The following is a 25,954-nucleotide window of genomic DNA, read 5'->3' as shown; positions in this document are numbered from 1 at the left end:
CCAAGCCATCATAAAAGACTTCCAAAAATAAGAAGCCCCCTCCCTGCTGTAGAGATAAATAGCTCTGGCAGCCAGCACTCCTTGCTCCTCCTGCCCAATCCCAGGTCACCCTGACTCCACCAAAGGACCCTGTAGCTCCTGGCAAGGGTCCAGAACTTCCCAGCCACTACCTGTCCCCTCCTCCACCTCCCCCTTCTCCAGGAGAGGTGGCACCACTGTAATTCCGGCTGTCACTGCCCTAATTACACCCCATAGCCCTCCCGCCAGCACCATGCGCCCCAAACCGCCTGCATAATGGGCCTTTTTTTTTTTTTTAAAGACACTCTCTCCTTTTCACAGCTGCCTTTTGAAGGCGAACAATCTCACACAATGTCGCTTAATGACAGCGCAGCTCCACGATTCCCAGCCCCCAGGCCCCCAGCCCTCTTCCTCCCTCTCTCTCTCTCTCCCTCTTCCTCGCTCTGTCTCTCTCCCCTTTTTTTTTTACATGATAATCATCATAATTGTCATAATCACCCTGGAGTTAAAAGAAGGTACCTGGGACATTTCAATCAATCACAAAGTGACCTAATAAAAGGTCAGGATGGTCTGTGTGGAAAGGAGGCTGCAGGGAGGAAGGCAGACACACAATCACACACGCGAATGCACACACCACGCACCAGGCCCAGAAGGCTGACGACACAGGAGTCGGAGATGGGTACAATTTCCTCTCGATGCCTCAGAACAAAGAGCAAGGTCAGATCCTCTGGGAGAGACCCAAAGACACCACCCACCCCCAGCCTCATCATTAGCCAAAAGCCCTCTCCCCTGGCCCAAAACACAGCACAGGAGCCTCAGAGAAGAGCCCAGGAATGCAGGGATGAGGACGGTGTATTTGGGTCCCTATTTAATCTCTCAAAGCCTCACCGCACTCATCTGGAAAATGAAATAGCAAACCTACCCGCCACGAGGTTCTGTGAGAACAAAATGCTCTGATTACCGTATCTAAAATAATCTCTCTCCAGGTTAATCTCTATCCCAGTATATTTATTCCCTTCACAGCATCCACAACAATCTGAAAGGACATAAATATATATAATTGTCTTACGCACACCTCCTCCCATACCGGCTATCAGATCCTCAAGGGCAGCTTTCTTCACAGGTAGAAGGTGCAGGGTTTAGATGTAAGAGCTCCAGAACTGAACCTGCTGAGTTCAAATCCTGGCTCCACCACCTACTAGCTGTGTGACCTAGCGTAAATGAATTAACCTCTCCGGGTCTCACATTTCGACATCTGTAAAGTGGCAATAGTAGTATTTGCCTTCAGGGTTGTTGCAAGGGTTAAATAATATATTGAACCTAAGGAGCTTAGAACGGTGCTGGCTTACAGGAATTGCTATGCCTGACACTGTGTAGACACTCAGTAAATATTTGTTGAGCGGATAACACATGTACAGTCTTCAGCACTAAGAGTTAGTATGGGTCAGCATTCAATATGTTTTGGCTATTATTACCATCTCCATGATCTTTATTACTATCACCAGGCACCGCTCTGAACCCCCCTCCCCACTTCTGCAAGGACAGCTGACCCATTGCTCAGATGGGGAGTTGAGGCCAGGAAAGGCTTCCCAGGAAATTTCCCCCCTCCTCCCGGATTGGGGCAGTCAGGACCCACTCAGGTCCTCTCCCAGCCTCAGCACCTCCCCACTCGGGGGGCGGGGGGAAGAGCAGCTGGCTCCGGAGGTGTTTAATAAACAAACGCAACAGGGCTCTGCTCGAGCTGCCCCTGGCCCACCAAAGCCTGAAGTCCAATCTGCTTCTGACGTGTTGGGGCCGCCCAGGAGTGGGCTCTGTGATGGCGAGGCTGAGCCATCTGCCACCAGCCTGGGGCTGTCGGGAGGGCGCCAGAGCCAGCGAGGAGCGGCCAGGCAGGCTGTGAAAGGGCTTTGCCCCACCTCGCCAGGGCCAGCTGTCTCTCCAGTGGAGGAGGGGTGGGAGGAAGGGCTCAGGCGCCACGCATCAACCACCACCCACCTGTTGGACCCCGCTGGCCCCAGTGCCCCTCTCCCTCAGCCCTCATGGGAAATAGTAGAAGCCAACCCTAGGGTTCAGCCTGAGCCAGAGCCTTGTACCAGAACAGACAGGAAAGTTCTAGATGGTTGGAGCAAAACGTGGAAACCATTAGCCCCCTCTAACCAAAACCAACAGATCAGCTCAAATCAGATAAGGTCAAGGTGGGATTAAATCTTCAGAAGCCCTAAAAAATGAAAAGAGTTTGCTACCATTCCCCTCTGCCACTATAAAATTCAAAATAAAATTTGATTTTTGGAAATGACACCAAATCTACAGGAATTACAAAGGCAACATGCATAGCGGTTAGGGTCATGGGCTCTGGCGCCGGGCTGCCTGGGTTAAAGCCTGACCTCAGGCAAGTTATTTGAATTCTCTGTACCTCAGTTTCCTCTTTGAAGTAGAAGGGACAACCACTTCTTAAAGTGGTCCTGAGTGGTCCTATTAAGGGGATAATATAAAATACTTAGAACAAGGCCATTATTACGATGCTTTTTGAAATTAAAATATCTGCCTTCCTGGTTTTTAGATTATAAAACTCTGCATGGGCTTCAGTGAACCTTCAGGGGTGTTACCCTCAGCCGTGCCCCTGCTTGCGGCTGCCACATGGAGGAATCACCCCCGGCAGCACCATGGCACTCAGGGCCAGCAGCTGGCCTGGCGCCAGACCCGGGGCTACAAGGAGCTGGGGCATTGTGGGGGGGGGGGCGCATCGGCAGGTCCCCTGGGGCCCAGGATCAGTGTCCAGTCGCTGATCAGAGGCAAGGAGCGGCAGGGGCAAAGCTGTTCCCAGACAAGCTTCAGGGCCAGGTAGTTTCCCTTGCTGGGGGTCCAGCGGGGATCCGTTAGCCAGAACAGAGCCCAGGAGCACAGACAAGGGGAACAGGACTCCAAGTGGCCCAAAGGTACTCGGCTTCAATCCCTCCCAGTGGGGAGCAGAGCTGGCCCAGGCCGGCGGGGTGGGGTGAGCCACAGCTAAGAGAGAGAAGCTGCAGGGCTGGAGCCAGAGAAAGAGCCTCTGTTCTTCACCTTCCTCCTGGGTCCTCTTCAGAGCAGCTGATAAAACACAGGGGACTTAGCTCTGTCTTGAAGTGCAGATAAAATCAGATTTTTATAGTCACTCTTGGATTGGTATAGTAATTAAGCACTCAAAAGGAGAGATATCTGCTGAGAACAGCTTCTGGGTTGCCTGCCCAGCCGGCTGTCTCTAAAAACTGCTCTTTGCCGCCTGCCACCAGGCTGCAGCTGGGGGCTTCCGGCAGCCGCGTGGGTCTCTAGCAACCATGCCCTCCACGCCTCCAGCCACAAGTTGGTGTTGGGGAGCTGGGGGGGGCGGGGGATGTCACCCTGCCAGGGCCATTGAGAGTCATTCTCCAAAAACTGGGATTTGGAGCCAAGGGACATTCAGCTCCTTCCAAGGCATTTGGCATCGTTCCATGTTACCCCCAGAGCAGCAGGAGCTGAGATCTCTGCCATGGGGACCCGAGAAACAGAAGAAGCTGCTCTGCAGAGAAGGAAAACAGTAAGACAGAGATGGGAGGATTTGCAGCGAGGAGCAGAGACCAAGAGAGATGCTGGTGCAGGGCTCTCTGGCAGTTCTGGTCCTTTCCCGAGGACCAGCTACCTCCTTCCAGGAGACACTCAACCTCCTTAGAGCAAAGCTCACTTTATGACTGAGCTAGAGTTGGTTTCTATTCCCTTAACCGAGACACGATTATGTTTTCTACAGTCTCTGACACCATGAATCCTAAATTCCATCATTAATTCACTAACAATGTGTGCATTAGGTGTACACGCATCCACTTTTCAGAACAAAGTGTGAAGAAGGGAAGGGGAAAGTATTCCTTATGCAATCCAAGTTAATTCCTCTGCCCCGTGTGGGCCCGGGCTTGCCTTGGCTCTACATTCAAAACCACAGCCTGGCGGCCAAAGGCAATTAAAAAGGAATTCCAATCTTTACTTGAATCTCTCAAAGCACTGTAAACATGACCCAGTTCAAACCCTGCAGACTCTTAAAAAACCCCTGTCCTCTTTTCTCTGCCTTTCTCCAGAGCCTCACATCCTCCAAACCTTAAAATTTTTACCCTTGCACCCCTGCTCTGTCAGCTCTCCTGCCTCGCCCCCTCCCACCTCTTCCATAATAACTCATTAGGGAAGTGTCTGAGGCTCCCCTTTGTCCCTTACCTCCATTTGCCACGACAAAAGGGAGCCTTGAAGTAGCTGGAACCTCTGGCTCTTCTGCGGCTCCTCTGACCTCTCTATTTGCGCCCCCCCAGGGGGTGCGCATGGAACCCTGAGAATGAGGCTGGCGAGGACAGAGGCTCTCAGAGGACAGAAGAGGTGGCAGTGGGAGGCAGGGGCTGGAGGGACAATGTGGGCAGGCCGAGGGCACTAGCAGTCTTGGCTTTGCCCCTTTGAGAACCCTGGAAACTCGATTCAGTGTCCCAGGGGCAGCCAACAAATCTTGACATCACCCCTACCTGCGGCTTCCAGATCCAGAGTCCCCTACTCCCTCCACCCCATGTCCCCAAGACCCCATCTCCGGGGCAGGTGCGCCCACAAGTGCTCATGAGCATGGGCACACAACGGAGACAGGTCTTCCTTCCCCCAGCAGCATCACATCCACTTTTGTCTTCCAGGGGCTCCCCACTGCCCTGTATAACTTGCCATTGCCTCTCCTTGGCATTCAAGGCCTTCTCCCAGCCCAACCCCCCACCCACTCCCTGACACAAGGCCTTCGGCTCAGCTCCCTTGTCAGCTCGGGGAAGCCTTTGTTCACCCAGCTCCCCTGCCCCCCTGTCCTAACACCACCTGCACTGTATAAATCCAGCCCCCACCTGCAGGGTCCCCAAGCCCATGTTGCTTTCTTTGAACACATAAATGTGATCGAGGGACTTCCAGTGTTTCATGGCATGTCACCCTGACCATAAGCTCCCTGGGTCTAGTGCTTGGTCCTTCCAGACTTTAAGGGCTACAAAATCATTATCATCACAGAACAGTAAGTCCAGTACACTCCTATTTTTGCAAGAACAAACAATAACTTCTGTTTTAGGTGTGTATGTGTATATAGATGAGTAGATGTGTGTGTGTGTGTGTGCACATGAGCAGAGAAAAGGAAGGGCACAGCACACTTTTGATATTGGTTGTTTCTGGAAGGTAGAATAAGAGACAGGGATGGAGAAACTTTCACTTTTTACTTTCTATTTCCTTAGTGGTTACATTTATTACTGTAAGCACATATCACCTGCAGTTCTTCCTTAAAAAAAAAGAATAGGAGCCAGATTTTGGTCCTGGCACTAACTCACCATCTGACCTTAGCCAAACACATTCCCCTCTCCTGGCTTCAGTATCCCCTTGTCTGGGCAGGTTTTGTCCTGAACACATAAGTGCAAAGCAGGATTCGGCTGGTCCCTGGGGTCTGACCCCAGCACCCGGAGTCTGTTCAGGGAGCACCTGGCTGTTCCCCAAGATCAAGGCAGGAGGCCCAACCATAGCCATACCTTCCTTCCCTGAGGGTCCCCACCCCAGCACCAGGGTGGATGGAACAAATTTACCCATGTGGCTCAGGGAAGAGAGGGGGGTCCTGTGTCTTGGGTCCCCATGGCATGTGGTTGGTCCTCATTAAGACCTATAACAGTCAAAGAGAACCTAGGCCTTCAGAGAGCAAGAGATTTCTATGGAAAGAGAGGGGAAGGGATTCTGGAAGGACCCTCAGAATTGATCTAGACCATCTGGCCTTGAAAATAAGGATGGCATGGGCCAGGGAGAGCAGAGACAGGCTGGAGTTGTGTGGATTTACAGGGGAGGTGGGGGGTTCAAGGGGACCCTACAGAGCCCGGGGTGGGACCCTACATGGCTGCCAGTGCTGGGCTGTGCCTGAGGCCCGGGGACAGAGGCCCCTGCCATCGTGGAGGGCACAGCCTTAAGCTGGACTAAGTGGAGGCCAAGAGCACAAGGAAGGCAAAACTGAAGGTCAGGCCCAAGGGAAAATTGTGTATCTGCAAAGTGCCGTCGGGAAACCTGCCCACTTCGCTCTGCGTGTGCGCATGTGTGTTGCTGATGTTGCATTGTTCGTATCAGCAGCTGTCTTGGTACCCTGTGACTTCCTCTGTCCTATAGCCTCACCCTGTCCCACGAGCACACAGTAGGGCCTCAGAGCAGATCTGGGGACGCAGCAGAGTGCAATGGTTTGGTGTCCAACCTTTGGAGTCAGACAGACCCGCATGCAAATTTCACCCCTGCCACTCACCCCTGGATGTGTGATCTGGACAAGCGATTTTTGTTGAGATGCTTTTATTATGGTTTGGCAGCTCCTTCTAGCCCCTTCCTCCATGTCTACACCCCACCCCAGGGTCACCCTATTCCCTCTCCTGAGAGACCAACCGAAGGTCCTACACCTTCCTTCTCCCATTGCAGGAAGGAGCCCTGTGAAGACCTCTGATCTCCCCAGCCTGCGCCTTCTCCCTCCCTATGACCCTACCAGGGCTACCACATATAGAGATGAGGAGGGGACCACAACCCATGGCACGCTCCATGCCATGCCCTGGCACAGTGCTGCAATCCTCTGGAGGGAAGCTCTTATCCTAATTTGCTCAAACCTATCATAATGAGCTACAGAGGCCCCAGCCCAGGCCAGAGGACCTCACTGGGTGTCCTTACTCGAGACACAGAAACAGGCACAACACGCTCCCAGAAGACTTCTGGCCTCTTGAACTTGACTGGAAGCTCATTATCTGGATACACAGTCAGTCCCCGCCCAAGCCAGAGAAACCCCATCCAGGGGCACACCCCCAGGGCCAGGTGGGGCTGCCCTGGCCCACAGGAGTCACCAGTGAGAGCTGTCACAAGTACACGGAGGTGGGTCTCCAGGAACCCAAGGTCCCCAGCATCAAGCAACACTTCATGCCAATTGTCCTCCCCACTGAACTGAGGCCTCAAGGGCAGGGAATGTATATCCTTCATCTCCCAGCATCGGTCCAACTCAGCTCATTGTCAGTGTAGCCAGAAGTGTGGGCCCTGGAGCCAACCTGCGGGGGTTCCAATACCGACTCTACTACTGTTTGCTGTGTGACCCTGGGCTTGTAACCTCACCTCTCTGAACTATGGTTTCTACACCTGTAAGACACAGCTAATAACTGGACTCATCTTTTAGGATTACTGTGGAGATTAAAAGAGATAATGTATACCAAGTGCTTAACACAGGGCAGAGCACACTGTAAGTGCTCAATATAATTAGCTATTATTGGTATTACTGTAACTATTATTACATCAGCTCACATTGACTTCTGAACTTCTGATTTCACAAAATCATAGGCTCTGGTATCTGGAGGGGCCTCATGTCAAATAAGGAAGCTGCAGGCCCCCTGGGTGGCTCAGTCAGTTAAGCGTTTGACTCTTGGTTTTGGCTCAGGTCATGCATGATCTCAGGGTCGTGAGATCTAGCTCTGCGTTGGGCTCCGTGTTCAGCAGGGAGTCTGCTTGAGATTCTCTTCCTCTGCCCCTCCCACAGCTCACACATACTCTCTCTCTCTCAAATTAAAAAAAAAAAATCAAATAAGGAAGCTGAGACTCAGAGAGGTTGAGACTGAGCAAGGTCACACAGATAGTAGGAGACTGAGATGAGTCTCAAAGGCAAACTTCCTACATCAGCGTTATTTCTTCAGTGACATCCCCTGAATCCTCTCTCATCTCCCCTCTCGTTCTGGCTTCAGATCATACATGGTTCTGTATTATCTTTTAACTTCCTCATGTGTGGGTGTACAGGAGAATACTTTTGTGTTTGTCTGTGCATGTTTGCAGGTGCCTGTGGGTTTGAGAGTTGGTGGGGCTTGGTTGCGTGTTTCTGGGCACATCCGGGTGTGTACTCTTGCATCTCTGTGGGTGACTGTGTCCATATACATTTGTGCTAACATGTAGGTGAGTGTGAGCATGTACCCGAACACACATGGGTAAGAGTGGGTGCAGGAAGCCTTGCAAGCCTTAGCCATGTGCATGTACGTGTGTGTAGCTGTTCGGGGGTGAGTTCCCTCCCAACAGGAGGGAAAGATCATTGAAGTCTGGGCTGTGTCCTCCACTTCATGGTGTCCTCCCTGTGCCTGGCACAGTGTTGCACATGCAGCGGGCCTCAGTAAACACGGGTGGAATAGAAAATGGCATGGGGAGGATTTCCACCTCTTCAGCAGTCTCTGCTCCTGAGCTCAGCAATTATAGGAGGGGCACTCCCCCAGGGCCCCATCCAGCTGGGCCATCCCATGCCTTCCCTGAATCAGGCAGTAAGTGCAAAACAGCTGGCTGAAGCTGTCCCAGAGGGGCAAGATGAAGTGGGTGCCCGGGGACATAGCCCCAGCCTGAGGGTGCTTGCTTAAGCGGCAGGAAAGGAAACAAAAGATGAAATACATCAGCCATTGGCAGCCGTAAAAGGAGCAAAATCGCTCAACGGAAAGCCGTGTGCTATCCATCATCCGGCCCTTCTCCACTTCAGCTGCCGAAGCAAGAGGGTTTTTTAATGCCCTCCAATTCATTTGCATTCGTACTGCCACTCTTTTATGGTATCAGGGGTTGCCAAGAAGATCTGAGCGGCTTTTTAAAGACGTTGATAAACCATTTCTGCCAGGGAATAAAAGTTTTGGGGGGAAAAGGGAAAAGAAAGTTTTCCAAAATAATGCATTCCGTCTGCAGAGTGACGGGTAAGTGCTTCTGCAGATGTATTGGCCCCATAAAACTGACCAAGAAGTCTGGCCCAAATGTGCTCCGTGCTGGTGAGATGAGCAATTCATTCATTTTGTAGCTGAGTTGAGACCTAAAACTTTGCAGAGTCACTGGGAAGAGCTTCAAAGGCAGCCTGCAACTTGTTTGTGACCAGAGCTTTGTGATGACCCCTGAGGCACATATACACTGTCAAAGTCTCTGGGCCTTACAGCTTCCTCTAAGAATTCCCACTGGCTTTGAAAATGTAGCGGTAAATGATTCAGCAGAGGGGGAGTCTCCTTCCCTTCCATGGGTCTGAGAGCCTAAGCAAGTAAATTAGATCTGTCCCATACCAATACAACACCATCCCTTACCCTCTTGCAACACTTGACTAAGCACTACCACATGACTTGGTTTTGCAGCCAAACTCTGGCTTCATGACTTCGAGCAAGCCCCTTTGCAGTCTGGGCTTCAATTTCTGCAATAGCCAAGGGAACATACTCGTCTAAATGTTTGGTCTGCTAAAGGATTCCGGTATAACCACCCCATTCATAGGCAACTGAGACTCAGAGAAGGGAAGTTACTTGTCTAAGACTACACACCTGGTAAAGGTAGGAGCAGGACTTAAACATGGGCTTCCCAATCCTTGGGTAATGGCTTTCTCCTCCTTCCTTTCCACATTTTGGATATGTGTTATACATCAGGCAGTTGTCCACTACTCCCCTGCCTTCCTGGAAGCTGGGAGTAGAACAGAGGGAGAGATGGAATAATCCCAGAGCATCCTGGTCCTACTGGGAGGATTGCAGAGTTTGCCAGAAGACCTCCCAATCGAAAGGGCATGAAGTGCCCCAACCCCACTTAATCCCAAGTGAGAACTTCCAGATTCCCTCTCAGTCTGAGCTTTATATTCATTAACAATATTCATACATGAAGACAGAGTAGATGACTTCTGAATGTGTTGGTCTGACCAGCACCAGAAAAATCTCTCTACCTCCAAAACAACTGCCCTAACCCTATCATCCTGTCAAACATTCCCACCATTAGTCACACCCATGGGTCAAGGCACTGAAGATACAATTAAAACTCAAGTGACCTCTCACTGGAGGAACACAAGTGACAACTCTCTGCTTCTCCTTGGTCAGTTACCCAAAGGGTTGAAGGGGATGCTTAAGGAACAGGGGTCTCTGAAGAATGGAGAGGTTTAGAGTACCTATGATGAGTAGCTGAGTATCTAGTACTGGTGGGATGGGCAAGGCTGAAATAGGGAGGAAGGTGCCAAGACAAGGGGGGGTGGTCAGCATTCTGGCAGCAGGAACAGCTAATAACAATGAGCATCATTTATTGAGCTCTTACTATGCTCCTTCATTGATTTATTTTATTTCATTTGACCTTTATAACAACATGCTAGGAGGTAATTTCCAATCATCCTCCTTTTATAGAAATGGAATTTTTTCCAGAAAATTTTTACAGAAAATGAAACTGAGACCCAGAGAGGTTAAGTAACATGCCCAAAGTCACACACAGCTAGCTAGTTACCATAGAGCCAGGATTCAAGTCCTACAATCCAACTCTAGAGCTATACTTTGCCAGTTCAGTGAACAACCATGTCATAGGATCATAAGTTGTGGCAGATATCAGCACCCTGCACACAACTCCTTACAGACAAATGCCTGCTAGAGACCCTTAGAGACCTGTCCTATGAACTCCTCTCCTTGAGCATTTCAAAATCGAATTCATGATCCTCCCCTCCTATCCACATACTCTCATATCCCTCCTGTATTCCAAGGTAACCTAGGAGTCAAGCTGGAGTCCTCCCTTTCGTGAACCTTCACATCTCACTGCTCACTGGGCCCTGCCTTGTCCATCTTCTATAAGTGCCCTCTTTACTGAGCCTGTGAGCTCAGGCCCAGGACAGCTCATTGACTCCCATCCCCATTTTCCCTCCTCCATGCCCCAGCAACCTGCAACTCCCCACACAGGCAGTCACAGGCCGTGGTTGGGGTCTTCCACCACCCACCTCCCTGACCATGGATCACTGATCATACAAGTCTGCATAGCATCTTGGGGAGGGACCTGGGCTCTTGCACTTATTAGCTTGTCCACTTGGGCAAACAGCTTCCTTTCAACCCTTCATATGGAACCTCCCATCTGTCAGCTAAAGAGCTCAGAAGTGGGTAAGAGCTGGCTATTGCCTTTGAGGGGCTCAGAGTACAGCAGCAAGACAGATATATGATAAGATCATTAAAAAGTCTGATAAGGCTCTGGAAGGGAAGCATCTGAAACAGAAAGAGCACAAAGGAGGGAGCAATTAGGTAATTAATAATGACAGCTTCTGTTTATTGATTATCTATCATACACTAGGCATTTTACTTATATGAGTTCACCTGATCCTTGCATTGAAGCTTCCAATAAGACATAATTATCCTACTGTTTAGATAAGAAAGAATAAGTTTGGAGAAGTAAAATAATTCTCTCAAGGCTACAGCCAGAATGTCCTTGGAATTTCCAATGCTCCTCTTCTCATACTCATAATACAGTCTCTTCCATGACCTCCTTCCAGTGGTGTCTGGGCCAGCCTTAGTTTCCCCATTTACCCAGGGAACAGCATGAGGTAATAATCTCTCTGTGGCCTCTATTTTCTCATCTGTAAAATGGGGATAATAATAAAACCCATCACAAAAGGTTGTGCTAAGAATCTAAAGAAGCTAATATATGAAAAGCACTTAAGCAGTGCCTAGCACAGAGTCTGGGCTACATGGTGATATATTCTTCTTACTAATGTTATTTTTATTGTTATTTCCAACGCCACCATCTTGCCTTGAGCCTCTGGATCACCTTGGGCTCACTGAGGAGCCCATCATCCATGTTTATCAAATGATACAGATAAGAGGGCTGTCTAGGTGTCTCAGTCAGTTGAGCACCCAACTCTTGATTTTGGCTCAGGTCATGATCTCAGGGTCATGAGATCGAGCCCCATGTTGGGCTCCTCGCTCAGCACCAGTCTGCTTCAGATTCTCTCTCCCTCTCCCATTGCCCCTCCCCCCATTCTCTCTCTCTCTAAAATAAATAAATAAATCTTTTGTTAAAAAAATACAGATGAGAGTCACCTGCACTGACTGAGCTCTAAGTGAAAGCTTCCATCCGCCTCCCACCCAACAAGCTCTTCCCCAAACCACGATGAGCAAGCTTCTCCCCCTCCCCCAACTCCACCACCAGCCCCCTCACTTCCCCAGCTTCATGAACCAAAAAAAAAAAAAAAAAAAAAGTGCGGGGAGGAGCCAGGAGGGCCTGAGAGAGGCCACTGGAGAAAGGGAAAAGGCTGTTTTTCTCCAGGGGTCTAAATTTAGTGGTAAAAGGTATGCTTGCAGTTCATGATCAAAAACCCTTCTGCCTCCAGGAGCGCTGATGCTGGCAGCTGCATCTATGACCAGCCAAGAGACTCATGTCAGAAACTGCCCTTTCCTGGTGAATTTCAATGAGATGCCCTTTCTGCGAGGAGGAAAGCCATCATTTAAAAGACGAAGGCTGCTTTCCCTTGGCTAGATAGGGTGATAGAGCAAATGCTGCCTTGGGGCACAGGAAGAGAAGGCTGGGGGTCTCCGCCCATTGCAAGTCACATGCAGTGCATGTAAACAAGGTCCCTGCTCTGTGTCTTGTCTTGGGTTGGGTGCCAGCACACAGGGGTCTATCTGACACTATCCCACATGTAAACAAGCAATTACTAGACAGAGTAAAATGTACCAGGACAGAGATATGCATAGCGAGCTCAGTAGGGAGGGGGCAATGGAAACATAAACCCAGCGTGGGACAGAGAGGGTTTCACGGAGCAGACATGCAGCATGCATGAATACATGCATCAATACATACAGCATTTGAGAAGGGTCTTGAAAGAAGAGCAAGAGTTCAGCAGGCAGAGAAAAGGGCTGGCGTGGGCATGGGGAAGCATTCCAAACAGAAAGAACAGCATGAGCTAGGATGAGGATGTTCGCGAAAGCCCAGAGTATCAAGATAAGATGCCTTGTAAGAATTTGTCAGAGCACCAGGGAATGGTGAGCAGTGAAACTGGAAAAGAAGCTGGAGCCAGGCTGTAAATGGCTGTATACGTAATCGTTAAAAATGCAGATTTCCAAAAAAAAAAAAAAAAAAGGAGGGGGAAGGGGGCACCTGGCTGGTCCAGTCAGTAGAGCATGCAACTCTTGATCTCAGGGTCATGAAGTCAAGCCCCACACTGGGCATGGAGCCTACTTTAAAAAAAAACTGTGTATTTCCTCCTTTAAAGAACTGAAGGATTTCAAAAAGGAGACGATATGATGTGTGTATGCTTGAAGAGGCATGGAGCATGGATTACAGGAGTTGTAAGAATGTGGACATTCTTGACACTTCTAGAGAGGTAATGAAATGTTCAACCTGAGGTTTCTGTCATGGGGCTGGGGTGGGCGGCGGGGAACAAAGGATGCTGAACAACTCAACAGCAAAAAAACAAATAATCCCATTAAAAATGGGCAGAAGATCTAAATAGACATTTTTCCAAAGAAGATATACAGATGGCCAACAGACACATGAAAAGATGCCCAACTTCATTCATCATCAGGGAAATGTAAGTCAAAACCTCTGTGAGATACCACCTCATACTTGGCTATCACTAAAAAGACAAGAAATAATAAGTGTTGGTGAGAAAGTAGAGAAAAGGGAACCCTCATGCCCTGTTGGGGGGGATGCAAACTGGTGCGACCATTACGGAAAACAGTATGGAGGTTCCTCAAAAAATTAAAAATAAAACTACCATATGATCCAGTAATTCCACTTTTGGGTATTTATACAAAGAAAATGAAAACACTTAACTCAGAGAGATACACACACTCCCAGGTTCACCGCAGCATTTTTTACAACAGCCAAGATATGGAAGCAACCTAAGTGTCCACTGATGAATGAACGGACAAAGAAATTATGGTACATATGCACAATGGAATGTTACTCAGCTATAAAAAGCAATGAAATCTTGTCATTTGCAACAACCTGGATGGAAATAGAGGGCATTATGCTAAGTGAAATAAGTCAGAGAAAGACAAATATTGTATTATCTCACCTATGTGGATGTGGAATCTAAAAATCAAAAACAAAACAAAAACCAAGCTCATAGAGACAGAGAACAGATTGGTGGTTGCCAGAGGCAGGGGGTAGAGGGGGTCAAAAAGAAAAAAAAAATGCAGTTGATATAAAATGGACATAGAAATTTTTATATTTTTTTCATATAAACAAACAAACAAAAGGCTAGCTTTTGACTATGGGACAAGAAGTTGATAGTCAACCATTAATAAAACATATAAATTTTCATCCTTACTGATTTTTCTTAAAAGATTTTATTTATTTGACAGAGAGAGAGATAGCAAGAGCAGGAACATAAGCAGAAGGAGTGGGAGAGGGAGAAGCAGGCTTCCCGCCAAGCAGGGAGCCCCGATGCGGGACTCGATCCCAGGACCCTGAGATCATGACCTGAGCTGAAGGTAGATGCTTAACAACTGAGACACCCAGGCGCCCCACCCTTACTGAGTTTTTTTAAATGCCTGAAGACATTTTAGCTGGGGAATGGGTAAATTAATTCAGGGGAATACAGAAAGAGACTCTGGGTCAGCCCCAGGGTAGGTTGGCCAACCAGATGATGATGTCTGAGGATTCTCCAAGACCACCAGAGGCCTGGAGCTCTAAAGCAGCTGGGATGTCGGGTCTGAGACCCTAGACTGGCCAGAGGTGGGCCTAGAGACCAAGTGCCCAGCCTGTATTCCCCCCCACCCCCCACATCCAGGACGGTAAATACATTACATCCTACATGCCAACTCTGATGGATTGCTGGTATCTACCAAAATTGTTATCTGAAAAGATTATAAGACCATATCTGGGCCCAATGGGAAAGAAAACTCTGATTGATTAGCAACATCTGTCATGGACACTGGGTCGGGAGAAGTCGTACATGTATCTCATACTTGTTTTCCCTGCACTACACACTTAGATTTCCTGCTGAGAATTATTGAGATGAGCCTTAGGTGCCTCACTCAAGAGCAGTGGGTGCGCAAGGGAGGGCGCAGTTATCATTGGGAGCCATGAGGCTGACCACCTGTGTTCTTTGGACCTCCAGCTAGTGGAACCTAGAGGAGTACCAGGTACCTCCATCTCTAGGGCTGCTCTCTGGCATCCTGAATGGCATCTTAGAAACCCCTCCTGGGAAAACCATGGACTCCCCCAGATGCTGACCAGCTGCTGGAACAGGAATAATACCTAAGCATTCAGAGGTCATGTCAAAAGGCAGTACAAGCCATAAAGACTAAGAAAGGGCATCTTTCAGGTTAGAAGTTCTTCACCTGGGACCCACAGATGAGCTACAGGAGGGGTATAAACCCCTTGAGATTACACACAAATTATTCAAAGTATGTGCATTTTTCTCAAAGGAGGCCTTTAGTGTTTGTCAATCTCTCAAAGACAGCCATGGCCAAAAAAGGCTTCACTCACTGCTCAAGATGAAAGAGAGTAATGAGATACAAGTGAATTCTGCTGGGGTGAGGAAGATGAAGCACCCACATCTCAATAGGAAGTGAACTTCTGGGCGTATCACCTGTCTATTCAGCCATTATAATCCACTCAGCTTTAAAAAGTATCTTCCAAATCTGAGACGCAAATCTGGGGCTACTTTTGAGTATTGGGTAGCTCAGAAATCCAGGGAGGCATTTTTTCCTAAAAAAATGTTCTTAATTTTTGTCAGTCTCTCAAAGAGATCCATGCTCCCCAAAAGGCTTCGACCATTGCTGAAGATGAAGGAAAATAATGCTATCTATAATCAAATAAGCAGGGAAGGTCTGGGGGGGTGCAGTAAAGGCAAAAAAAACCTCTTGCCTTCATTGTCCTGGTTGCACAGGTAGAATTGGCCACACCTGACACGCTGTCCACCTCAGGAAATTGGTAGGTTAGGAAGACGCTTTGGACATTACACTGGGAATTTGGTAGAAGCCCCCAGCAACTATTAGGCTTAGGAAATTGCATCACATGGGGGTCGAGGGTCTGGGTCAGGGCTGGGAAATGGGACACAGGGACCTGGGTTGACAGCCCTGGCTTATGAGCTGTGACACATAGAGCTGTGTCCCTTTTGTCCAGAGCACTGATGTCCACTTTTAAATACCCGTGAGTTGGTATGTTAATATGTGATCTCTCTATCTGCTCCCCAAGTCTGCCAGCTCTGGGACAGCAAGGACTGTGTATGGTTTTGCTCCCACTGTTACCTGGCACAATGGTGGGCACATAGCAGATGTATTCAATAAATATTTGCTGAATGAAACGGTGCATGGATGGATGGAAGGATGGGTAGACGGGCAGGGTAAGGTGGTTCATCTGAGTGGCAGAACCTAGAGGAAAAACCAAATCCAGTGCCTCACTGGTTTGGCACGCAGTATAGTAGATCAAAGAACAGACTCTGGAGGTAGAATGCCAAGTTTGGGTCTCAGCTCTGCCATTCACTTCGTGTATGACCTTGGGCAAAATATTTGACCTCTCTGTGCCTCAGTTTCCTCACCTGTAAAATAGGGATAATAACAGTTCACACCTCGTAAAGTTACTATGAAGATTGAGTTAATATATCTAATATTAAGAATAGTACCTGACACATAATAAGCACTAGGCAGTAAAATTTTAAGAAGCTACCTTGATATGGGGAATTGAGGTATAAGGCAAAGGAATGCAGAGGATAACAAAGGATTGAAAGCAAAAATGGTCTATACTCCAGCACTCAGGCTACTGAACTCAGGCTCCTGCTATCCCCTCCCCAACTCCTGCAAGAACCACATACACTGAGTCTGCTACAGTGACCCCCAGAGACAGCCCCCAAGGCTCTTCTTCGGAAGTGATTATGTACACCCTCTGTGGATTCTTCAGGTCTGGGACACTCAGGTATCTCTAGTCCTCCTGAGTTTGATGGTGAGAGGGAAGTGGCTAGAGGAATGGGAAAGGATACACCAGGCTTTATATGGACCATCCCACGCTCTGCTTCTTCTGGCCATGTCCCCCCAAAACACTAAGCACCAGATGCCTCCCTCCCCATCATCATAAATAGCAATGATAGTAACGACCACTCAGAATACAGACTGTCTTACCCACCCCCTCTGCTTGTCTGGTCAACAGTAGAACAAGCAATGCACCTACGGAAGGAAAAATGACTCTGATCTACAGGTCACATTCAGTGTAGGCATATCCACAGTAACTTCTACCCCCAGCCAAATGATGTTGAAATCCATTACAAATTAAAGACAGCAGGTGTCCTTGAAAATGTTCGTGTCAACTGCCATTTTGTTTCAAGGGGGCAGAGTGAAGACATGATCATCACAGTGGCAATCCTGATCCTTTTTGCTAGTCCCCAGATGTGCCAAAATAGATCCATTTCTTCTAAATTTATCAAAGTGTTGACAGACCAAAAAAATGCCAAGCTGTCAAATTGAAACAGAGACCTCATTTCAGTTTTCAAAATAAATGCACCCAAAGAAGTTCTACCGTGGAAACTGTGCTGGACTTCGAACCAAAGACCGAGATTCCAGTTCTTGGTGTGGTCCTCACTGGCCGGGTGGGTTTGAGAAGACACTTCATGCCTCTGGGCCTCAGAAACCTCATCTGCAACAAGAGGAATTTGGACTAGAGATATTATGCTGAGAAAAATGATAAAGTTTTATACTCCTCACTTTGCCCCCATGCAAATTCTCTGAGTCATCCTCTCCTGCCCTTCTTCCCTCCAAACGCTGATTGGCCCTTCTTCCTCCAGCAATTTGTCATAAATAAGTGAACAGGGCAGGGTGGGGCAAGGGGAGGGACTGCCTGCGGGCCTTGAGAGCTCCTTAGTGGGAACAGCTTCACTGTGACTTCTGATCTTCAGCTCTGATTCACTCAAGCAGTCACAGGCAAAAGGAGAGGAAAATGAGGAGCTGGGGAGAAGTGTTGGTCCAGGGCATCAGGAACTGGAGGGGGTGGGCAGCGTGACTGGCTGAGAGGCAGAGTCCCTCCAACTCAGAGCACACTGAGTCCCTGGCCAGGCCTGAGCACTAGACTAAAAATGTGGGGACCCCAGAAGATGACAAGGATCACCCACCAATAAAGTGGGCCTTTGAAGAACGTGAACCCCTTCAGAAAACCTCCTAGGGAGGTCAAAGTCACAGGCGTCCCTCTGAAAACAAGCTTGAGAGCTGTTGGAGGCCTTCTCAGAGACCAAGCTCAGAAAGGGGTTTGCAAAGGCCCTTTAGCAACCAGATAGCTGGGGCGGTGGCGGGGGGCAGGGGGACGGTTAAATGAGACTGGGGATAAAAGTGTGCAGTGGGCCCAACACCAGAATGCCTATAGAGTTGTCCATGGTGCTGGTGGCCTTGAGGCACTCAGCCCACACTGCGTCCTGTCTGACCTCAGCCAACTCCAGAGCCAGATGCCTGCCCAGCTCTGCTTCCTGCCTGACCACGCCTGCCTCCAGCCTGCCCCAGTTCATGACTGTCGGCTGCCTGCCCAGAACCAAGCAGCTACTTCGTTACCTGCTGCCTGTGCTTGTGGTCTGTTCACCCCAGCCTCTCCCAACCTGGCAGCCCCATTCCCACTCAGTTCCTGAGAACAGAACTGTGAGTGATAAATAGGTCACAGGGAGAGGCACTGGGACTTGGCCGAGCACCCAGAAAACCGGGCTGCAAGATCCGGAGCAGGAGAAGACCCACCCCTCCCCACACCCCATTCCTACCAGAGTGCCCTAAACTGAGGGAAGAGCAAGGCTTCCCTGACAATGGAAACCTATTCCCAGACATCAGCCCGCTGAGCAGGAGCCCAGCCCAAGTGCACATTCCCCGGCAGTCTCCTGCGGCTCCAGCCCACCCCACCGCACTCTGCCCCACAAATGCACCGTCTTTAGGGAGTTCAGAAAAGCTCTGTCACCAGCAGCTCGCAGGTGGCCAACTGCAGCACCGTGGGTCACAGTTAGGACAGATGCATACCCCTCCCCTTTCCAAGTCCCAGTGCATGACCTTGAGCAAGTTGCCGAATTTCTTCACGCCGCAGTGTTCCTATCAGGGTGCCACAAGGCCATCATGAGATCATGGGCATGAAAGTGGGGTAAACTACAGAACGTGGCTCAAGGGGCAGTTACTGTTACTGTCCGAATCCTATCTGGGGCTCCACATTACTCTGAGCCTGGTCAAGGAGGATTCTGGAAGCTAGTTGGTAAAGGAAAGCATGTATTTCCATCTATCAGGAGCTTTCACACATCCTGTCGTAATTAATCCTGTGAGGCAGACAGTACTGTTGCCATTCTACAGACGAGCTTAAACTCACCGCCCAAGGTCATGTGGCTCAGGGGCTGCCAAGTATTTAAACCCAGTTTTGTGTGGCTCCGAAGCTTGTTCATTTTAAAGATTTTATTTAGGGGCGCCTGGGTGGCTCAGTCGGTTAAGCGACTGCCTTCGGCTCGGGTCATGATCCTGGAGTCCCGGGATCGAGTCCCGCATCGGGCTCCCTGCTCGGCGGGGGGTCTGCTTCTCCCTCTGCCCCTCCCCCCTCTCATGCTCTCTCTCTCTCATTCTCTTTCTCAAATAAATAAATAAAATCTTTAAAAATAAATAAAAATAAAGATTTTATTTATTTATTTATTTATTTATTTATTTGAGAGAGAGAGGAAGAGGGAACACAAGCAGGGGGAGAGGTGGAGGGAGAAGCAGACTCTCCGCTGAGCAGGGAGCCCGATGTGGGGCTCGATCCCAGGACCCTGGGTTCATGACCTGAGCTGAAGGCAGACGCTCAATGACTGAGCCCCCCAGGCTCCCCCAAAGTCTGTGCATTTTCACCACCACTGTCAACTACATCCCTCTTGCCTAGTTACCACCACCCCTTCCAACAGGACTAGATCTTGTTTCCAGAAACCCAGAGAAGCAACCCCATCTCAAAGGAAGGCCTCTCATGTCACCTGCTCCTCAGATCAGATCTCTGGTCTGAGTTTCTGTTCCGAGCCAGGGCTCACTCCCAGTTTGCCAAACTGTCTGGAACTTGGCTTTGGACTAGGACCCCCTGGAAGACCCTGCCTCTTCACTCAACCCCCCTCCCCTCTACCCAGGACCCCAGCCACTTCCTCTTCCCAAGCAGGGGCACTGGAGATACAGAATGTGCCCTCAGGCCAAAAGTTCTCAAACATTATGGTGCACAGGAATTACTGGGGGATTGCAAAGAAAATGCACCGTCATCATCTGCAGAGACCAGGAGCAGCAGATCTAGAAGGGGCCCAGAAATCTGAATGTGTAACAAGGTGATTCCAGTGTCCCAACTGCCCTGGACCCACAGTCCTATGATTTGTCCTCTGGGCTGGAAGGTCGAATTGATTGGAAATCTCAAATCTTACATTTCTAAGGGGCTCTGAGGTTGTGTAATGTTCCTTTTCTTCCCCCAACTTTACCGATGTGAAAATCAAGGCCTAAAGAGAATAGGTTATTCCTTTCAGATCAGACCACTGGTTATTCGAGCCTGGACTGGGGCCCAGGGCTGCTGCACGGGGCCCACGAGGTCCAGAGAGCCGGGGCAGGGATGGTGGGAGGTGAGGCCATGGCAGCCCCACAGCCCTTGGGTCCCTTAGTTGTGGGACCGCAGGACCACTCAGCAGGGACTGGGAGCCTTTCACACTGATTTATGAGGGGGCCTCCACTGGAAGACTCCTGGGTGGGGATGCCATTTGTTACTTCCCCAAGGAAGCCTCCAAAATGATGATCACAGCACATGAGCCCCGAGTGTGCACGCATGTACACACACACATAACTCCCAGGCCATCTGGTACAACCACCCCTGGGACTCCCGGGCCCAGGTATCAGATGTAGGGGCCGTGACAAGAGGTGGCACGGAGCTGGATTCTTTTGGCCAGCAGGAGACGTGAGCACAGTGCACTGAGTTAGAGCTGGAAGAACACCCAGGGGTGCCCACACCGAGATCCAGGGACGTGCGAACTCCCGGGAGCTGCTCGGCTCATTGGGTCAAGGGTCTGCAGCGGCACTAGCCAACAGAGCTTCTCATGATGATGGAAATCTCAAATATTACATTTCCAAGGGGCTCTGAGGTTGTGTAATGTTCCTTTGGAAAGGGTACAGAAATGACACAGGACATCTGCTCTGTCCACTACTCCAGCCACTAGCTGCATGTGGCTAGTGAACACTTGAACATAGCTAATGAGACTGAGAAACTAATTTTCTTCTAATAAATACTAAAATGAGTAAAGATATTATGCCATTTAAGTCTCACAAGAGGGGGTGCCCGGGTGGCTCAGTTGTAAGCGTCTGACTTCCGCTCAGGTCTTGATCTCAGGGTCCTGGGATGGAGCCCCGTGTTGGGCTCAGCGGAGAGTCTGCTTGTCCCGCTCCCTCAGCCCCTCCCCCTGCTCATGCTCTCTCTCTCTCTCAAACGAATAAATAAAATCTTTATTTAAAAAAATAAATAAATCTCACAAGAGACTTCTGGGTAGGGACTATTATTTTGTCCATTTATAGAATGAAGAAGCTGAGGCACAGAGGTCAAGTAACTTGTCCAAGGTCGCACAGCTAGAAGGTAGTGGGGGGGAGAACAGAGAGAACCGAAGCCAGGCAGCATGGATCCAGAGTCTCTTCCAAAGCCCTGCAGTAAGCCCTGCCCTGCTGACATGCTGCATTCCTGCCTCACTGCCCATGGCACACACACGCACACACATGTGCACACACACCCAGGGTCTGAGCAAGAAGCCTGAGCAAGCACGAGGCTGAGAGCTGAATCGGAGCTCTGCTCTGGAGGGGGACGCTCACTCAGAGGAAGAGAGCCCCGCCCGTACCTTGGCAGGGCCCCGGTCTAATGGGCAAAACACCAGGCCAGCAGCAGCCCTGGGAGCCTTGGCTCAGGGAGAGAGACACAGGTCCCTGAATGACGCAGTGACAGTCTGACGGGGGAAGGCGGGTCCCTGCCCTGGAGCACCTGCCCATCAGACAGAAGAGGCAGGGAAACTGCACAGGTTCCCGCTGGGGGTGTCACAAACAAGGGCAGGTGCCTGTTGAACTGTCAGCGCCAACCTCCCCAACCAACCCCACTGCCTCCATGTCAGTGGATCCCAAGGAAGTGTCTGCAGCTCCCAGGAGCCCCAAGATAAGCCCGTCCTGAGCCTCTCTGAAAGTGAAGGTCGGGAGGAAGTATGGCATCGCAACGATCATTTCTCCCGCACTCTGGGGTAGGGGAGCCCTGCTACAGCTAATTAGGAAAATGCATTAAGAACACGACTTACAAATGGCCCCACGGTTCCCCACATCTCATTTGCATTGAGCTGTTGTTACCTTATTGATTATATTAAATTAGGAGATAGTCACACCGTCTGCAATGCAACAATTATCATCATCAAACCAATTAGTATCAAATGGGATGTGGTCCCTGTCGCTCCAGCTTGGCACTCGGCTATTTCCAACACCGTTAGCCGGCCTTATGAAATAATTGTGTTTCTACTGAAACAGTGGCAGTCAGCAGAAATCTTCCCAAGAGACCCTCCTCTCTCTCTCGGTGGCTCCATGTCGGGATATCTTGTCACGCAAACACAAGCAAAAGGATACAACTGGTATCTTTGGTAGCAAAAGTCTCAAGGGGGACAAGGGGGATGCTTGATGGACAGACTGCACCAGACCACAGACAGCCTTGATCAGTTCATCACAAAATTGTGTGACTAGACCCCTTCATGCAATGGCTGGCCCCCCACAAGCCTGTGTGCACCCCCTCACAACTAGAATATATACACACACCACGTTCAAACCCCCTCACTCACAGACAGCCCCATGAACTTCATCAGCACCACCCCTCAAGCAAAGGCACACAGCAAACTCACACTCACACACACACACACACATTCACAATGATTTATCAGAGTCACACACTGCACAACACACTCATGAGCATAAACCACTTTTGGAGACATCCTAGGTGGAATCCAGGGGTCTGGCCCAAGGATTCCTAAGACCCCACCCTACCCCCCCCCCCCCAGCTCATGGCTGTTCCTTCTCTGCCCTCGCTGATACGCTACAACCCAGCTCTGGTGTATCACTCTCAGCCGTGTGGTTTGAAGCCTTGTCCAAGATCTCTCCCTGCTTTGTGGTCCTCCCTCTCAGTGACCGGGGAGGGGGCACATGAGGGGAGGCAGGCAGAACCCTGGGTGCTCAGAGGTTTTCTATGAAGAGGCAGCCCTCAGAGAGAAGCTACACCATAAAGTCCCTTGATTGCATCGGATCCTGTTCATTTGCTCACACAGTTTTAACCTGGTCGCCATTCATGGAGTGCACACCCTTTGCCCGCCACGGGGTTATTCCTTCATTTATGCAATCAATATTTCCTGAGTGCTTCCTATGAGCTGGTGCTATTCCAGGCACTGGAGATTCGACAGTGAACAAAAAGAGTCCCTGTTCTGTGACAGAGTCTAGAGGAAGAGACAGATAATAAGGTAATAAACCACCACATATACAAAATGTCAAGAGCTGTGAATAAAAATAAAGCCGACATAGAGTGTGGGGGTGCTGTTTTAGATAAGGGGATCAGAAAAGGCCTCCCTGGTGATGTGATATTTGAGCAGAGATTGGCTGGAAGGAGAGGCGAGCTGGCTGGTGCAAATATCTGGGAAGAGAGCATGGCAGCCGAGGGAACAGCCAGGGCAAAGGGTGTGCATGGCGGTCCCTGGAGCAGCAAAGCAGCCAGCACGGCTGGAGAAAAGAAGCAAGGCGGGGCGCCTGGGTGCCTCAGTCGGTTAAGCCTCTGCCTTCAGCTCAGGTCATGATCCCAGGGTCCTGGGATCGAGTCCTGCATCGGGCTCCCTGCTCCGCGGGAAGCCTGCTTCTCCCTCTCCCTGCCGCTCTCCCTGCTCGTGCTCTCTCTCTCTCTGTCAAATAAATAAATAAAATCTTAAAAGAAAAGGAAAGAAGCAAGGGACGTGCGGACAGGTGTGGCCTACCCCAGGTGCATTCTTTCACTTAATCCTCACAGCTCTCTAGGACTGGGTTACTATCATTCCAGTTTGTAGATGACAAGACTGAGGCTCAGAGAGGGGACACAACAGTGCCAAGTCACACAGCTCTGAAGATACCGAGCGGAGACGCACGCCCAGGGCTGCCTCTTAACCCCGGGCCCTCACAACCCCCATCTCAATGATAGGCTGAGTCCAGGTCTGTTAACATAGAATCACTCACCATGGTCACCAAAATCACAACTGACGTATTAATTCATCGCTAGAGCTTTCATCACACACACGATTACAATGCACATGATTATGGTCATTAGCAGAGCTTACAACTGCAAACACCATTAATAACTCAGAGCTCTTTTCATCACCTCTAACGGGCGCCGCCCGGGGTCCCCCATGCGCACACATGGAGCCAGGGAGGGACTCTGGTGGGAGCCAGGGAGCTTTAAATGCCCTGCGGGCTGCCCCCAGCCCCCTGTAGCCGCCACGGCTGCACCCACCCCACAGCCCTCCTTTCCCGGGGAGGCTGCCTGGGGTTGCTTCCACTCACTTGCTCCTTTGGCTTTGGGAGGAAGAGAGGGCAAGCAGAGCCCTGAAATATGCAGAGAACTGAACACTAGCCACAGACAATCCACAATTCAAGTTCCAGGCGCAGGCAAGAGGCAAGGCCCTCAAACAAATGAGCAGAGGTTCACAGACTTTGCCAGAAACCCCTCCAAAACAAGGTCAAAGAAAATCCTGAAATAGTTTTGTGTCTAGATCTACAAAGTCAGTGCTAGATGGAAGCGCTTCCTCATTTCATCTCACAGCAGCCCTGGGGGAGAAGGATCAGTGTGCACACTGTGCAGATGAAGAAGCTGCGGCTCAGAGACGTGCAGCCACTTGCCAGATGTCACACAGCTAGTACATGGAAGAGCTGGACTTTGACTCCAAGTTGCTCCAGCATCACAGGCTGTGACCTTGCCTGAATTGCCCAGATCAGGGAGGTACCAGAGGGACTGAGGAGGGTTATGGCATGTCCAGCCAGAGAGACACTCACTCAGCTGTGCCCCTTTCCCGGCAGGTGCCTGTGGGAATAGGCAAAGGGAATGGGAGGAGGGAGAAGGAGAGGGGCTTGGAGAGAAAACAAAGAGAGTTAAAGGAGAGGAGAAGGAATAAACAAGGAGCCCCCCTGCCCACGTACCCTGCCACCCTCATCCTCACCCCTGCTTCATCCTTTGTACCTAATATCCATTTGCAACGCGTGATCCTGAATCCATGTTCCAATATATGGCAGGAATTGGATGGTCCAGGGGCGCCTGGGTGGCTCAATTGGTTGGGCTTCCGACTCTTGATTTGGGCTCAGGTCATGATCTCAGGGTCATGGGATCGAGCCCCAGGTCAGCCTCCATGCTCAGCTGGGAGTCTGCTTCTCCCGCCCCCTCTGCCCCTCCCCCCTCCAAGTGCCCCGGGTCTCAGCCAGGTTATTCGGTCACTTCCCTCTCGATGGGCATCCAATCGTTTCTTTCCATCACTGCAAAGAGTGCCCGTAATGAATGTCTTTATACATTTATCTCTGTGTTCTGATGCTGTTACTCCCATAGGATGGATTCCCAAGGGAGGGATTTGTGAATCAGAGGGTGACTGTATTTTAAATTTTAATTGCTACTGCTGATTTTGTTCCTTAACATTTATAGCAATTCTTGTTCCCGGTGATGTACGCAAGAGCCCTCTTCCCACACCATAGCCAGAACTGGACTTTCACTGCATTTCTTACTCTTGCCAATAGATGGATGATAGTACCTACCTCATAAAATTGTTGTGAGGTTTAAATATAAAATACAATATCCACTACCTAAGTTCTTAATAAGTATTGGCCATTTATATAACTCTGATGTCACCTTATTATCATATATCTAAGGAAAGCCTAGAGTACATGATATGACCTCTAGGTTCAGGAGATTGTGTGTGTGTGTTTTTTGTTTTTTTTTTTTAAAGTAGACCTGAATTCCAACCCAGCCTTCCCTGCCCAGCTGGGCGGCTAGTCCTTTAACCTCTCAGAGCCTCAACTGCTCCATCTGTAAAATGGGGCCCTGAAGGAACCCTGCACATTCTCCTTCATGAGGAAATGAACAGAGCTCAAATGAATTTGTGACTGTGAAGTCATCTTTAAGATTCCATTCGGTTATGGAGAGTTATACTCTCAGTTCCACTAATGACCAGGCATGGTCTCTGGGGGATTACCAA

At 49.7% G+C, this 25,954-nt stretch overlaps 1 protein-coding gene across 10 annotated transcripts in view; it reads right to left on the bottom strand.

Moving 5' to 3' along the window:
• Positions 1-25,954, bottom strand: part of LOC118019677 — a 166,873-nt gene that overhangs the window by 100,813 nt on the left and 40,106 nt on the right. For 9 of the 10 annotated variants that reach the window (XM_035019067.1, XM_035019068.1, XM_035019075.1 and 6 more), the window contains one exon: positions 17,266-17,382. In XM_035019067.1, coding sequence (XP_034874958.1) covers positions 17,266-17,382 — 117 coding nt within the window. Of the gene's footprint in view, positions 1-11,049; positions 11,381-17,265; positions 17,383-25,954 lie in introns of those variants that run through there. The other variant, XM_035019070.1, reaches the window with a different exon arrangement.

The sequence above is a fragment of the Mirounga leonina genome, unplaced genomic scaffold, assembly GCF_011800145.1.
Source record: "Mirounga leonina isolate KUSES-001 unplaced genomic scaffold, KU_Mleo_1.0 Mir_173, whole genome shotgun sequence".
NCBI classification, from domain to species: domain Eukaryota; kingdom Metazoa; phylum Chordata; class Mammalia; order Carnivora; family Phocidae; genus Mirounga; species Mirounga leonina.
Note: the sequence above shows the minus strand (reverse complement) of the source record. Positions and strands in the feature narration are given on the sequence as shown.